The sequence below is a fragment of the Gracilinanus agilis genome, chromosome 3, assembly GCF_016433145.1.
Source record: "Gracilinanus agilis isolate LMUSP501 chromosome 3, AgileGrace, whole genome shotgun sequence".
NCBI classification, from domain to species: Eukaryota; Metazoa; Chordata; class Mammalia; order Didelphimorphia; family Didelphidae; genus Gracilinanus; species Gracilinanus agilis.
In genome coordinates, this window is record NC_058132.1 from 629,246,738 (window position 1) to 629,262,294 (window position 15,557).

The 15,557-nt window shown below is 35.2% G+C and overlaps 1 protein-coding gene across 3 annotated transcripts in view; it reads right to left on the minus strand.

Moving 5' to 3' along the window:
* Positions 1 to 15,557, minus strand: part of XRN1 (5'-3' exoribonuclease 1) — a 96,433-nt gene that overhangs the window by 16,900 nt on the left and 63,976 nt on the right. For all 3 annotated transcript variants that reach the window (XM_044670836.1, XM_044670837.1, XM_044670838.1), the window contains exons 28-32: positions 12,914 to 12,970; positions 12,654 to 12,786; positions 11,687 to 11,756; positions 7,968 to 8,184; positions 3,112 to 3,207 (exon numbers count right to left, since the gene is read on the minus strand). In XM_044670836.1, coding sequence (XP_044526771.1) covers positions 3,112 to 3,207; positions 7,968 to 8,184; positions 11,687 to 11,756; positions 12,654 to 12,786; positions 12,914 to 12,970 — 573 coding nt within the window. The remainder of the gene's footprint in view (positions 1 to 3,111; positions 3,208 to 7,967; positions 8,185 to 11,686; positions 11,757 to 12,653; positions 12,787 to 12,913; positions 12,971 to 15,557) is intronic.

Below are 15,557 nucleotides of genomic sequence, written 5' to 3' on the forward strand. Positions count from 1 at the left end.
CTTGCCCAGGGTTACACAGCTAGGAAGTGTCTGAGGCCAAATTTGAATCCAGGACCTACCATCTCTGGGCCTGGCTCTCAATCTATTGAGCCGCCTAGCTGTCTTCCCCTAATTTATTTTTAATAAGATAACTTATGAGTGTTAAAATGTTCTGAATTCCTCCTCATCCCAAATGAAATCTCCTAACAAGAAAAAATAATTAAATGAAACTGACAAATGACTCGAGTTTAATATATTTCGCATTATAGTAACTACATTTCTCATTTGTTCTCTAGGATTGAGACTAGTCCAGAATAACTAAAACTTTATTTTTACTGTATGTAGTCACTATTCTTCTTGAGTTGAGTTTACTGTTTTTATTAGCTCACACAAATCTGCCAATATTTCTCTGAATTCTTTATTTTTTTCCAACTCTTCTAGAAGGTGCAAAAATACACTTCCTCCCTTTCCTCACCCAAGTTCCTAGTGCCTTCCTCCCAAGGTTTTGTAATTCAAAAAATGCATTTCATATATATTTATATGCACATAGTTTCCCAGGCTATAATGGAAGTTGCCAGAGAGCAGACAACTTCAATTGTGTCTCTGCATTCCCAGTACCCAGTGACTGGCGTATAGCAGGGGCTTAATAAATGCTTGTTCATTGTAGGCTTAAGAATTTTCCATAGCCACAGATCTGAAATAGGTACCTTTCTGTAGAACAAAATCTTTATATTTTCCATTGGGATATTAAGCCCAATAGTGGGATAATTCAATGAAAAGGTATGAACAGCTTTGTTACTTACATATTTTTCCTAGAATTGGAACAAGTGGGCAAATTCACAGCTCCCACACAATAATAGTGCATCAATGTGCCTGTCTGTCCATAGCCCCTGCAACAGTGTAGCCTCCAAGGGATATCTCCCCAATTCACAGGGCAGAATCTTAGGTCACCCCTACCTATCCTGGGATGATTATAGTTCACAAATTCCCAAATATGTGTATATCTCTCCCTTTCTATGACTACCCAGAGGGTGAGATTATTTCGATATAAAGGCATTGAATGAAACGCAATATTAGGAAGATTTACAAATATAATGTCATCTCTATCTTCCTGCCCAACCTCAACCTCCCACCCGCAAATAAAATAACAACAGACTCAGGAATTACTTTCCCACAAACATCTATACCACCAAGAGGGAAGCTGGTAAGATTGCAAAAGAGGACTGGTACTCTACTCTACTGCATTACCTAGCTGTCCCTTTATTACATTTACATTGTATACATATTTGTACATATTTTCAAATTTCATTTATTCAATAAAATTTATGTCTAAGTCCAAAATCAATAATTAAGGCACTTTGGAAGTCATTCACATAGTTGCAAAGAAATCTGAGTTGTCCAACCCACATGTTCCTAGTTGAGGCCTTATTTCAGTTCTCATGTCAAAAAGAAGTGTCCTTTTTGTGGTCTGTTTAGTGTCACATCTTTGTCTTTCTTTGTTGGTGATTTCACTATTTAAAATGGCCCCCAAGCACAGGAAAGAAGTGCTATCTAGTACTCCTAAGAACTTCAAGACTTTGATGTGCCTTATGGAGAAAATCTGTGCGTTAGTGAAAATATTCATGCTAGAAAAGCTTTGTTCTAGAGTTCTTTGAGTTCTAGAGCTGTTGGTTGTAAGTTCAATGAATCAGCAATAAGGTACATTTAGAAAAAGGAAAAGGCCTCTCTAGAAGGTGCACAAGTAAATGTGACCAAAAACTCCCATAGAAGCAATGGAGTTCAGTAATCACCAATTCAGTGTTCTTGGTCACTATAGAACCTAACTTCCAGGAATGATAGTCAACTATAATGTTGCTTACATACCACATAAGCAACTTGAGGAAAGGAATTAGTTTGATTTTCATTGTTTTATCCTAGCATCTAACATAATGACTGTACACAGTAGATACCTAATAATTGCTAGTTTGAGTTATTGACCGACTAATCAGGTAGCTCTGGATATTGATGATCACATTTCTTTCTGTGTATAACATCTTTGGGGTTTCTCTGGTGATCTGTGGAATCTATTAATCTTCATTTTGCTCTATTTCATTATCTGGGAAATATTCTTCAATCATTTCTTGAAATATAGTATTCACTTTTAAGTTGTTTCTACTTTCTTCATTTTCAAGGTATTTTGTATGGCTGAGGCTTCACAGATTATATTCTAGGCTTTCTAGTCCACTCAGTTTTTTCATTGGGCTTCCAATTACTCTTCATTTTTGTGGCCATTTCTTATATATTTTCTGGGATTCTAACTGTAGCTACTGTAATACTATCCTATTTTTAAGGAATTTTACCCAAAGACTCTCTTACTTCATTATATTTGTTGTATTAAGAATCTTCCTTTGTTTGGCCACTTCCTTAATCTCTTGGCTTTTATTTTTTTCTTGAGGGGCTTAACTCTTAAACTTGTCCCAGACTCAAGTAATTTGAGAATAGGAATGGAATTTGGCAGTCATTTAGTTCAACCCAAGAACAAAAGGAATCCCCATTATAAAATACTCCACAAGTGTTAATGGACTAACTGAAACCATACAGTATGGAAGAGTTACGATCAATAATTTACCTTTTGAAGGAGCAGTAAAACTCATTTTTCCAACTTCCTCTCCTATTATTCCTGGTCAAATACTACGCTGTATATCACTACAATAAATCTCCCAGCTCCAGAGCATTAATAGTTTATTAAGGCAAAACTAAAGTTTTGAATATATAGATTAATTCAAGTCTGTGGAAGTAATATTTTTTCAGATACACAATAATGAATAAAAAGCAATATACTTAAACATATGTTTATATGTTGAGGAGAGCCACTGGACTAATATTAAATGTAAAAAGTCATAATTTTAAGTAGGTGATGTTGAAACAGCTAAAGTTGAGGCTGGATTAAACAAATTATTTTTTCTTTTCTGTTTAAAAAATGTCTTAAAATAAACCTATGTTAAAGATCAAAGGAGCCATTTTTTCTAAGAAAATATAATTTATGATTTTAAATCTATGTTGCAATTATTAAAGTAGTACTTTTTGTTTAAAAAATTTCCTTTGATTTTTCCCTTAAAATTCTTTTTCATATGATATTAACCGCCTACTAACCTTCTCCTGTGAATTCTGTTGAAAATGTTGAGGTTTTCCTGATCCCTGTAATGACTGCCAAATACTGCAAAATTCATCATCATCTTTAGTAGGTACCTGGCAAAGGCATAACATAAACATATATAAGGAAACAGAAAATAATCTGCATCTAAGCATAATAAGGGAATAAAAGAAAAATCTAAAAAATAGCCATTATTTGTTTACTCAGTTTTCTAGAATCTGTTCTTCATTAACAAACGAACTGTTAATTATTAAACTGGATATCTAGGTTAACTTCCATTAGCTGTTTTTCTTTTAGTTTTTCCCTTTGAAATAATGTGCAGTGGTGCCTGAAATTATAGAATAAGCTCTTCTTATTCTATACTTATAAAAGCCAACTACAGTTGTGTGTGTGTGTGTGTGTGTGTGTGTACACACATTTATGTCTTTTTGAATAAATTACCAGATTTGGAGTCAGAAGACCTAGGTTCAAATTCTGTTTCAGACATATGACTAGTGTGATAGGTGTCAAATCACTTATTCTCTTTCAGAATCAGTTTCTTCATCTGTAAAATGGGGATAATAAAACCTTGCACCTTGGCAAGTATGTTGTGAGGACTAAATTGAATAATGTCTAGAAAGTGTTTTGCAAACCTTAAGACACTTTATGAACACTAGCTCCTATTATTATATAATTGGTCTTTTTAAGATTTTACACTATTAAAAAATCTAATTGAAGATCCTTCAAAGTTATTTTAAATCCACCTATGCATTAAGATATTAACTCATTCTTTCCAAAACTTAGGTTATGATTTAATCTATATTTATAGTTTTTAACCATCTGACAGAATTAAAGGCCAGGTACCATAACAGCAATTTTTAAATGATTATTTGAACTTTTATCTGCTAATTTACAATGAGTCATTCTGAGGAAACTGATATATTTTTAGTTATACTAAACATTTTTAAAGCTGTATTCCATATTTATTGAGATTCTCTGAGACAATAGATTTCTTTGAACTAATTTTCCTTTTAGAGAGGTTCATATTCTTGAAGTAATGATCTACATATATGACAAATTATTAACAGAGCTGTTTGATTGCTACCAAGAAATCTTTTCTGTGGAGAACTGGAATTAATCTGATTTTGTAATATTATCTACAATCCTAAATTAAGAGAAAAAAACCCCAAAATCTATCTATTGATTTCTCAGCTGGCATTTTAAATGGTCTTTAGTTAACCCTCAGTATATTTAATTAAAATGATAGAATTTAACTCCCGTAAGAATCTCTTCTAGGCATCATCCTCTACCTCTCTTCCTTTTGATGGCTAAACTCCTTGGAGAAGTCCACTTACAGTCTGCTTCTATCCATTTACTTTTCTCTCACTATAACTAACTATTGCCTACCTCACCATTTGTACCTCATCATTTCACTGAAACTGCTCTTTCCAAAGTTCTCAAAGCTCTCTTTATTGCCATATCTAATGCCTTTTTTCAGTCCTCATTCTTTTTGACCTCTCTTTAGCCTATGACACTATTAATCATCTTCTCCTGGCTCATCTCCTCTCTCTAGGTTTCATGACACAATTTTCTCCCAGTTTTTCTCCTGACTACTTTTTATAACACTTCCTAGATCTTCATTTACTTAAATTTTCAGTGTTCCTTAAGGCTATGAGGTTGTTTCAATTATCATTTCTATGAAGATGATTCTTAGATCTATTTAACTAGCTCTAAGCATTCTCCTGACCTCTGGTCTTGAAGTTAGTTCCAACTGCCTATTGGACATCTTAAACTGGATGCCCTGTAAACATCTTAAATTCAACATATTCCAAACTGAATTCATTATCTTTCCCTCAGGTCCCTTTCTTCACTTCCAAACTTCTCTATTACTATCCACTGCCTTCCTGTTTCCCCATGTTTACAAACTAAGTGTCAATCCTGATTTCTCATTATCTCTCAAATCAAGTCTGGTAGATTTTTACCTTTGCAACATGTTTTGTATTTCTCCCTTCTCTCCTCTGACACCATCATCACCCTAGTGCATGCCTTCATCACCTCATGCCTGGAGTAGTGTAATAAGACTTTTTTTTAAAAATTCTTACCTTCTGTCTTGGAATCAGTACTGTGTATTGGTTCTAAGGCAGAAGACTGCTAAGGGCTAGGCAATGGAGATTAAGTGACTTGCCCAGGATCACACAGTTAGGAATTATCAGGTCAAATTTGAACTCAAGACCTCATCGCTGGGTCTATCTCTAAAACCACTGGGCCATTTTGCTGCCACCTGCATAGACTTCTAGTTAGTCTCTTTCTCTTCCAATTCAAGACTATGTTTCATTTAGCTATCAAAGTGATATCTTCCTAAAGTATAGGAAAATGTGTTTTGATCATCCCATCCCCCCCTTACCTACAAGATCAAATTTAATTTCTGTTTGTTAAGGTCTATCAGAGCTTAACCCCTTCTTGTCTTTACAGGCTCTCTTAAATTTGACTCTCTTCCACGCACAATCCAGTAAAACTGGCTTCCTTGTTTTTATTCTTTTAACACATTCCACCTCCCAGCTGAGCATTTTCACTGTCTGTCACTCAGGCTTTGAAAGCTTCTGGGCTTCCTTCAAGGCTCAGGTAACACCCCATTTTCTACAAAAGGTCTTTCCTGCCTTCCCTCCAAGATTACCTCAGATGTATTCTATACAATTCTTTACACAGCTGTCTTGCATGTTGTCTCTCCCATTAATTTTTTTTTGTTTTTTAAAGAATCTCTACCTTCTGTCTTTGAATTCATACCCAGTATTGCTTGTAAGGCAGAAAAGTGGTAAGGGTGAGCAACTGAGGTCCCCATTAAACTGTGAGGTTCCTGAGGGAGTCTATTTTTGCCTTTCTTTGTATGCCTGTCATTTAGCCTGACGACTGACATATTGCAAGTTTAATAAATTTTTGTTGATTTGTATTTGTTACTCTCTTAAATATTTACACAAATAAATATTGTATCCCCTGACAAAACATTAACTTCTTGATGGTAACTATGGCTTAATTTTTAAGTTTATATTCTAGTTATCTAAGTCAATATGTTTCATATGTGTTTAATTTAACATGTTTTATAAATGGGTTTTTCTTATAGCTCATCAAAATTAATAATGACTAATAACAACATACTGTATCTCTATAGTACCTGACAGTGTTCAAAATACTTCTCAATGGCTCTACGTAACAATCTTATAAAGAGGTGGGCTTGGGATGGCTTGTGGCATTTCTTACTGGGGTCTACCTTGCTTCCAATCTTGCCTTCCTAGGCTGCCTGACTGCTCACATTCCTTAAACAGACTTTCCATATGTTTTCCCATTGCTTCCCTAAGATATTCCAGGATGCCATCTGCTCGCCTCTTTGTCCTGTGGTTCTGTAGCACTGTTGTCTTAACTCCTTCTGTGCCTTACCATTCTTCCCATCACACTACAGTACTTCTGGACCTTTCTATCTTCCCTGTAGCTGAAATTTCTTTTATACTGTCTTCTCCAATTAGTATGAGCTCCTTGAAAGTAGGGCTGTCTTGACTTTTCTATTTGAATCCCCAGTGGTAGGCACATAATAAGAGATTATTAAGTGCTTTTAAAATAATTCATTCATTCACTATTATTCCCATTTTTAGAAGTGAGGCAACTCAAGCTCAGAGATGATGATGACTTTCCCAAGGCTTATATAGCTACAAAGTAGAAGACTAGAATCTAGGATTATGTATTCTTAATCCAGGATCTTTCTATTATATCATTAGGCAAGACACTATTAGAATTTAAAATGATACTATTGACTTAATACCAGTAAGGAATTAAGTCTTGAGAGGTTTTTCCAGTAATGATAAATAATCTGTACTGGTACACGCACACTTTTTGACTCCCTGTTTCTTCTTTCTGATCAACGGCGTTAATTTGAAAATTACATGTTTTTAATGATGTGGTCTATTGCTATGGAAGAGAGCAAAAAGCTAATAGTCTCACTTTGGAAAATCCAATTAGATGCACAGAACTACAAAATTTAAAACATCATCCATGAATTTCAAGATGGGAAAGGGAAAATTACTATGGCTGAATGAGATGCAGCTCCATTCTCTTCTGGTAGCCATCTACAGCAGTTTATATGAGATTCTAATATTCCTTAGGGTATGTAAGCAACATGTGTAAAAAAAGTGAGAATTTATGACACTTTTGAACGTGTGTCATTGTGTTTAGTTTGAGAACTGGCTTTCTAATTTTTATAATAATAAACATAGTAATCTAAAAAACCCCACAAAGATAACATTTATTTATACAAGTCTTTGTTTCTAACTGCTTGATCACATGGTTTGATGGGGATATGATTGGGGATATAGACTCTAAATGATCACCCTAATGCAACTATCAATAATATGGAAATAGGTCTTGATCAATGATACATGTAAAACCCAGTGGAATTGTTTGCTGACTATGGGAGGGGGGTGAGAGGAGGGGAAAGAAAGAAAATGAATCATGGAGCCATGGCAAAATACTCTAAATTAATTAATTAAATGAAAAAACAAACAAACACAAAAGAACAAAAAACACACACAAAAAACCCCAAGTCTTTGTTTCTAGATAAAATCATTTTGTCCTGTAACAATGGAGTTCTGTGAAACAAAAAGAGAATACCACCAAATGTTGCTATATTATTCACTAATCTTCCATTTGCTTAAGTAAAAACATTCCTTAAGTGACAATTTTACTTTGAGAAGAATTGAATCAAGCCTTTCAATAAATAAAATAACTGAGGTAAAGAAGTAAAGCTGGAATTATAGTTAGAAATATTTGGGTTGATTTGAAAAACAAAATAGTAAAATGGAGCACAAGGGAAGACAGGTATATATCTTACTTGTGGAGTCAAAAGTGATCGAGAATGGCTGAGGCCTGAATGGGCTTTCTGAGAAGCTATAACAGATGGAACAGAGGAACTTGAAGGGCAGGGATTCACAGCAGGTTGTGGTTTCACTATGGCTGTCAACTTCTGATTTCCAGTCTCGGAGCGATTACCATGAGAAAGGTTAATTAAGGCACTTGTTGGCAGTCGATAACCTCTTGCAGGTGAGCACCTAAAAATTAAGAACCAGAATCAACATAAGAATTATAGATAATTTAAAAAATAATTATGGACACCTATAATTCTGGTTAGTCCACATTTCTTTAGCAAGAATATGAGAGACTTTGTCAGATACTTTGCTAAAATCTAGGTGAACTCCATAGTATTACTCAGGCTTATTTTCTAATCTAATAATCCTATAGAAAGAGGAAATGAGTTCAGTTTGGCAAGCAGGAGTCGTTCTTTATGAAACCACACTGGCTTTCTCTAATCACTCTTTTTCAAAGATCTCCATTAACTATCCCTTCATGTATATAAATATGTTCAAGAGTTTTTCCAGGAATCAAGGTCAAATTTTTGCTTTCTCCTCTTCTATGAAAACCAAGAAGTTGGTCAATCTGATAGCTATCTTCTGTTCCCTATAATTTTTCAAAGGGCCCTGACAGTAGTTTAGCCTTCAGACTACCATTTCTTTTAGTTTTGTGGGATGTAGACTATCTGAAGCTGGTGACTTCCAAGGGCACACAGTGTGGTGTTCTATCACATTCCTTCATTTTGGTAACTGACTTTTTTCTTTAAAAACAAAAAAGCACCCAAAAGAAAAAACCCTTCCTTTCCGTCTCAGAATCAATACAGGCAGAAGACTGGTAAGGGCTAGGGAACAGGGTTTAAATAACTTGTCCTGGGTCACACAGCTGACTGAGGCCACATTTGAACCCAGGACTTTAGGTCTAGTCTTTAGGTCTGGTTGTTCTCAATCCCCTCCCCCAAAACCCCCATGAAATTTCCAGATAGAACACACACTACTATGCTTAATGGAAAAATGACTTTATAATTTGCCTGTTAGACCCTACAAAGATCCAAAAGAAAAAGGAAGGTGATAATTTTTGCTTTTTGGGTAGATGGGGTGATAATAGATTAATTTCATTTAAATAATAAAATTTAATTCAATAAAATTTTTAAGTACCTTACATATGAAAAAATACTATACTAGTTGCTTCTGGAGTTCAAAAGGTAAAAATGAAAAAAATTTCTATACTCAGAGAGATTTTATTCTAATAGGGAAGGAAGGAAATATGTGAAATAAACAAAAGCAAACTGATGGAAAGAACACAAACAACTAGAAAACCTGGGTTGATTCTTGAATGTCAAATTCACATTGTCTGAAATGTAGATAACTCTGTGGATTGTGGATGGTTTTAAATGTCAGGCTGATAAATTTAAAATCTTAGAAGGTGCCACTGAAGATTTTCGGCAGTTGAGATGAGAATTAGAGAAGGAAGATTACAGACACAAGGAGATGAAATTTGGGGTAATAGTCAAGGTATAAGGTAATGAGTACCTGAACGAGGACAGTGGCTGAGTGGAAATAGATCTGATGGATGCAAGAGATGTAGTGGAGGTGAAAACTGACAAGACTTGAGTGAGGGAAAGAGAATTTATATTATTTGATATTCTCTTTATGACTTTTAGCCTGTTAACCACTTATTTGGTGCAAATAAATGAATGAGGGTATAGGCAACGAAGGAGTAAAAGACTGCAGCAAGTATCCTTGCTAATCTCCTAAAACCAAAATTTAACATCCTTCTTAAAATCCATGCAAATTCTGGGAGAGATGGTACAAGTAGGACTTGATCTCTCATGCAAGAGACCAGGGGACAAAGGGAATTTTCTTATATAGGCACAAAATAGGAGCTGGCACTCCCTAAAGATTAAGAGTAGGTCCTGCCTGTTTTAGCAGCCCAGAGGATAAATTTTCAGAGAGAAGTTACTGAACAGAACTCTAATGGAGAGATTAGGGTAATGTTTGGGACAACTCATTTGGACGGCAGTAGAAAAAACCTACCAAAGAAAACCTAGGTAGGAAGCTCTTAACCTGGGACTCTCTGAAATAACATATACAACAACTAATAAGAAAATTTTAGGCAGCAGTTGGCTCAATTGATAGCTTGTTGCTAGAATAATTTGCTCTAGTGCTAATGTTAAGTGGGCCAGATTGAGATTAGACCTTCAGAATTCTCACTATCTTCGCTGATGATTTTTACAGACTTTGAAAAGGAAATGGTTTTCAGTTGATAAGGATGGGCCAAAGCTGCTTCTACCATGTACCTATTAATTAATCAACAAGCATTTTATTAAGTATCTAAAATATGCACCAGGAGCTATTAGGCTAGGGATATAAATACAAAATGAAATTTAAGGAGTCTATAGTCTATTAGGAGACAACATACACATTTCTAAGTAGTATGCATAAATATAAATAAAAGAATTAAAAAATAAATACAAGGTAAGTAATATGTTATAGCAAGAGAGGAAACGGCACTAGCAAACACGTTTGCGCTGTCTTGATTCTGAGTGTACGACTATATGTCTAATAGTACAGGAAAGCTTCCAGAGTAGAATTAGCCCTATAAAGGAAATGAAATAAGAGTTGTATATCTAGGCTTACATTCATCAATGGCTAAAAATCATATGGTCCAGAAAACTGGAGAATGGCCAATGCTGGAAATGAAACAGGCAAGTGCTGGCTATAATGTAAAGGAAAAACAGAGAGGAAATAAAAACTCTTTTTTTTTTTTTTAAACCCTTAATTTTTGGTGAATTGTCTTATAGGTGGAAGAGTGGTAAGGGTGGGCAATGGGGGTCAAGTGACTTGCCCAGGGTCACACAGCTCGGAAGTGGCTGAGGCTGGGTTTGAACCTAGGACCTCCTGTCTCTAGGCCTGACTCTCACTCCACTGAGCTACCCAGCTGCCCCGGAAATAAAAACTCTTAGTGAGGATAGCACTAGATTCCAAAAGCTGAACTAAAATCTGAAACTTAAAGATGCTGTATTTGGTAGCTGTAAACCTCTTTTATAGGACTGGCTGCTTCTTTACCAATAGTTTTCACACAAACAACTGGATTAAGACCATTCTATGGAAATACATTTTTGATATGATGAGAAGCCAAAGGGAAGTCAACTTTGCAGGATTTTTTTTAAAATGGCACCTTAAAGATGCTATATTTAAGAGAATAGAAATAAACTCTGATTGAAAGCAATTTACAAATAAACACTTCTTATACATGCAAAACCTGGAATTAGGCAAACAACTCAAGGGTACTAGATCAGCAAGAAAGACAGGAAAGTTGAAATAAAATAGTGCTTTTTTAGAATGAAGAGCCGTTATCTACAAATGTGCAATATATGAATGTGGCTGAAAGGCAGACACTTGGTTAACAAATATAAAATACAACAATGATGGTAGTCACCCCTTGTAATAAATACTTGTGATTGGAATTGAAGATCATGACTTAAGTGAGGAAATAAGCAAGAAAAACTAAGGGGATTATGGAGAGGGGGAATACCAATTTTAATACTAAGTTTCTGATTAATCAACAGAAATAATTCAAATTAAGAGAAATACTTTTCAGCTTTTCTAGTTTTAGTATAAAGTGCATTCAAAATAAAAAGTAGAAATGAACTTAAATTTACATGATACACATATAATAGAATCATCATTAAGAAAAACAAACCTTATCCTTAAACCTCCATGAAATTCTTCGTCAAATAATACTTCAAATAGCACATCTGCTTCTCTACTAGCTGTAGGAAAGAGAATCATCAAAAAAGAAAAGTCAGATGATTTCACTTTTACTAGTATTCTTTCACATATTCTCCTGAGATTGTTATATCATCACAAAAGCACTTAAATTTTGTATTTTGTTCATTAAATAGCTTAAGATTCAAAGATTTTTAACCACAACAGTGGTTATAGGTTAAGATAATACTCTGAAGAACATTAATTATATGTTGCAATATGTTTTCTTATTTGGGAACTTTAAAAAAGTCTAGCAAACAAGTTTTTCTTCTAGAAAGCTAAAGATTTCGTTTTTATTTGACAATCAACACAATGGGAATCACCTACATATAGAATATATAAATTATCTGATTTATCTATGTTGATATTTTAAAGCAATAAATACTGTACTCAGTTTCCTTCTCTTCTACTTTGAAAGCCCATTTGCAAACACTTTCTTACTTTTCTGGGGGAAAAAATGTAAATTTCCCAAAAAAATCAAGCGACCCTAATAAAAGGTAGAGGAATATTTCACTTTTCTCTTAAAACAGTTTTCAGACTGATTAAGTGAAAGACTAAGATGAGGACAATTTTCTCTGATCTCATGAAAACTTATTCATACCTGCCAGAGGTCTTGTATAATTTTAATGTGGTAAATAGAAACCTCCAATTTCTCAGCAGCCCTTTCTCAACTTCCCCTTCTTTTAACCACTCCCCAGATGACTAGGCAAGATAGAAAAGGAGGAGAATTTTTTCAGAAAAGGATAAGCTGAAAATATTAATTAACTTTTAAAAATTAGGATTCTTTCCCCCTTATCTGATTGAGAGCCATTCCAACCTACTTTGGCAAAAAACAAACACATAGGTTTGTTTCCAAGATAACCATGTAGTTTAAACACCTGTCATCAGAATGAAAATATTACCTCCTTTAATTCCTATGATGGTGCCTCGGAGACCCACAGGAACTGAAAAGTTCTCTCTCACATTTACAACACGGTCAAAAAGACGGAACTCTGCATCCCGATCAGGAATAATACCCTGCTGTTGCTCTAAAGGCTAAGAAGAAAAAAATTAATTCTAGTATTTTTTAATGTGCCCTGCCCCCAAATATAAAAGAGTAGGACATTGGAAAAAAAAGTTAAAGAAGTTGAATTTGCTATGTTTTGCTATTAACATCACTTACTCTGTACAGTAAATGGGGTTTCACTGTCACTCGTACCTTCTTATTACTCTTCCTTTGCTAAAGAAATGGAGAAAGATATATTTAAAAATTGAATTAACTATTCATTTCACTTCTAAGAATTCTTATTAAGAAAAAACTAAAAATCAAGCAACTATTTCACAAAGTGAAATGATTATTTTAGAAAATTTCTAGAACTCTCTACTGATGCAGAAATAGAAATTTTTGGGTATGGGAAGAACAAAATGAGTTAAAGACTGAATTATGATCATTTAAAATAATTACTTTTCATAAAATAGAAAACAGCACCAATTTATTAAAGATTTTTTGTTGCCAATTAAATTCAACAAACACTCAAACTTCTACTATGTGCAAGGCATTGTGTGAAAATCAGTCCCTGTCAGCAGGAAGCTTACATTCTATTTGGGGACACAAACATGTAAATAAGTTTCAATCAAAAAAAAAAAAGCATTTGTTAAAAACCTCCTATGTGCCAGGTACTTTGCTAGGTTCAGAACTGAAGTACAAAGAATGAAATAAGAACTATTTGCAATGAACTTACAGGGAGACCAAAAGTATATATATATAAACATCATAAAGTTTATATAACAATGTAACATAATAGACAAAGTTTAACATAACACAAAGTTTAACTAACACACACACATGTAATATGCAAACACACACACACACACACACACACAAAATAGTTCATTACAAGGTATTTTGAGAGGAAGGGCATTAGAAGTTAAGGAGATCAGGAAATGTTTCATACAGAGAACAGTATGTAAGCAGCACCTTAAAGGAAAAGACAATTCTATGACATGGAGTCAGGAGATGGAATATCTTGTGAGGAGCAGAGAGAAAAGATTTTGTCTGTGATAAGTCATGTCCAATGAGGCTGGAAAGATAAGTAGATACAAGGTAATGAAAGGAGCCAGAAAGCATGGATAAAGAAAGGCTCCCTAAGCACCACAAAGGAAGCAAAAGATTTGGAAAGTCTGAGGTAAGACGGGAGGTACAACTCAGGACTGGAGCTAGTCAATATAGAAAGGCTGGACAATGGAATGCCACATTTGGGGAACACTCCAATTTAGCTGGCACAGAATACATGAAGAGGAAGAATGCCAATCCGATATGGAAAAGTTAGCTAGAATGTAAGGGGCTTTAAATGTCAAATGCCCTGCCCCTGCCATATACCTGTGGGCTATGTTTCATATTTAAATATTTTTTTTTCTTTGCATATGATCCTAAAAGCAATAAAAATGCTTAAGCAGAGGAGTGACATAATTAGGTTTGTATTTTAGGAAAATTACTGTTTTGGTGGTTATGTGGAGGATGGGTGGGTGAAGGAAGAGGAAACCAATTAGAAGTCTACAGCGGTCAAGGTGAGAAGATAAAGCCCTGAAAAAAAAAAAAAAGAATAACCCCCTTGAGAATGGAAAGAAGGAACAGAAGAGGAGAGAGGTTGGGAAGGTAAATACAATATGACATGGTAACTGACTTGATATGTAAGTGAGGCAGGGTATGGAATACCTGGACTGCTGCCAATTTGGGGGACTCAAAGGACAGTGATGTCCTCAACATAAATAGGGAATTCTGAGGAAGGCTGAGTTTGGGGAGCACATAATAAATTCCATTTCTATCATGCGAGAGTAACAGAAATCTAGGAAGGTAGGAAGGGGTCAGGTTATATAAGGGATTTTAAAAGCTGTGTGGAGGGGGCAGTTAGGTGACACAGTGGATGGAGCGTCAGGCCTGGAGTCGGGAGGAACTAGGTTCAAATTTGGCCTCAGATACTACACCTAGCTGTGTGACCCTGGGCAAGTCACTTAACTACCTAGCCCTTGTTCTTTGTCTCAAGAGTTATTACTGAGACATAAAGGTTAAAAGAAAAAAAGTTGAATGGGGGATGGGATGGAGTAGGGGAGATTTGGAGTCATCTACAGAAGACTGGCAATTGATCCCAGGGGAGCTGATGAGATCATCAAGAGTGATGTAAGAGACCAAGGCAAAGACTTGAAAGAACAGTTAGGGGGTAGGAGAAGAATGATGACCTACCAGAGGAGAATGAGAAATAGCAAGCCTACAGGAGACAGTAGTAATGATAAAAACCATGGAATGATAGCATGAAGAAAGAACTGGGTGCTCAAAAGGGTCAAAAACTGCAGAGGATGATGGCTGTAAAAAAGCTTCTTGATTTAGCAATCATTGAGTTTTCCTTAAGAGAGAACTGTTTTAGTGGAGTGTTGAGGTTAGAAATCAGATTGCAAGGAATCAAGGAGTGGGTGGAAAGAATGTGGAGATACTAATGGAACTGAGATTGTAGAAGGGAAGGGCATTCTCCCAAGAAAGCTGAGAAGTTGGAAATCACAGAGATGAATAGAGGAGACAGAACTTTGCTAGCTATAGGATGGAGAAGGGTATTGGATGAGAATCCCACCACCCTTAAGGTTTCTCTGGTGACTGGAGTGTACCTGCTCTCTCAATAATAAGAGCTAACATTTACATAGAATTTCAAAATGCTTTACATAGGATCAATTATTTTCAAACATCCAGGGAAGAAGAGAGATGAGGTTAGTCAGGTGGGATTATAAAATATCTGGTAATCAAGCCTGGAGGGGCCTGACAACTCTAATTCAGTGTC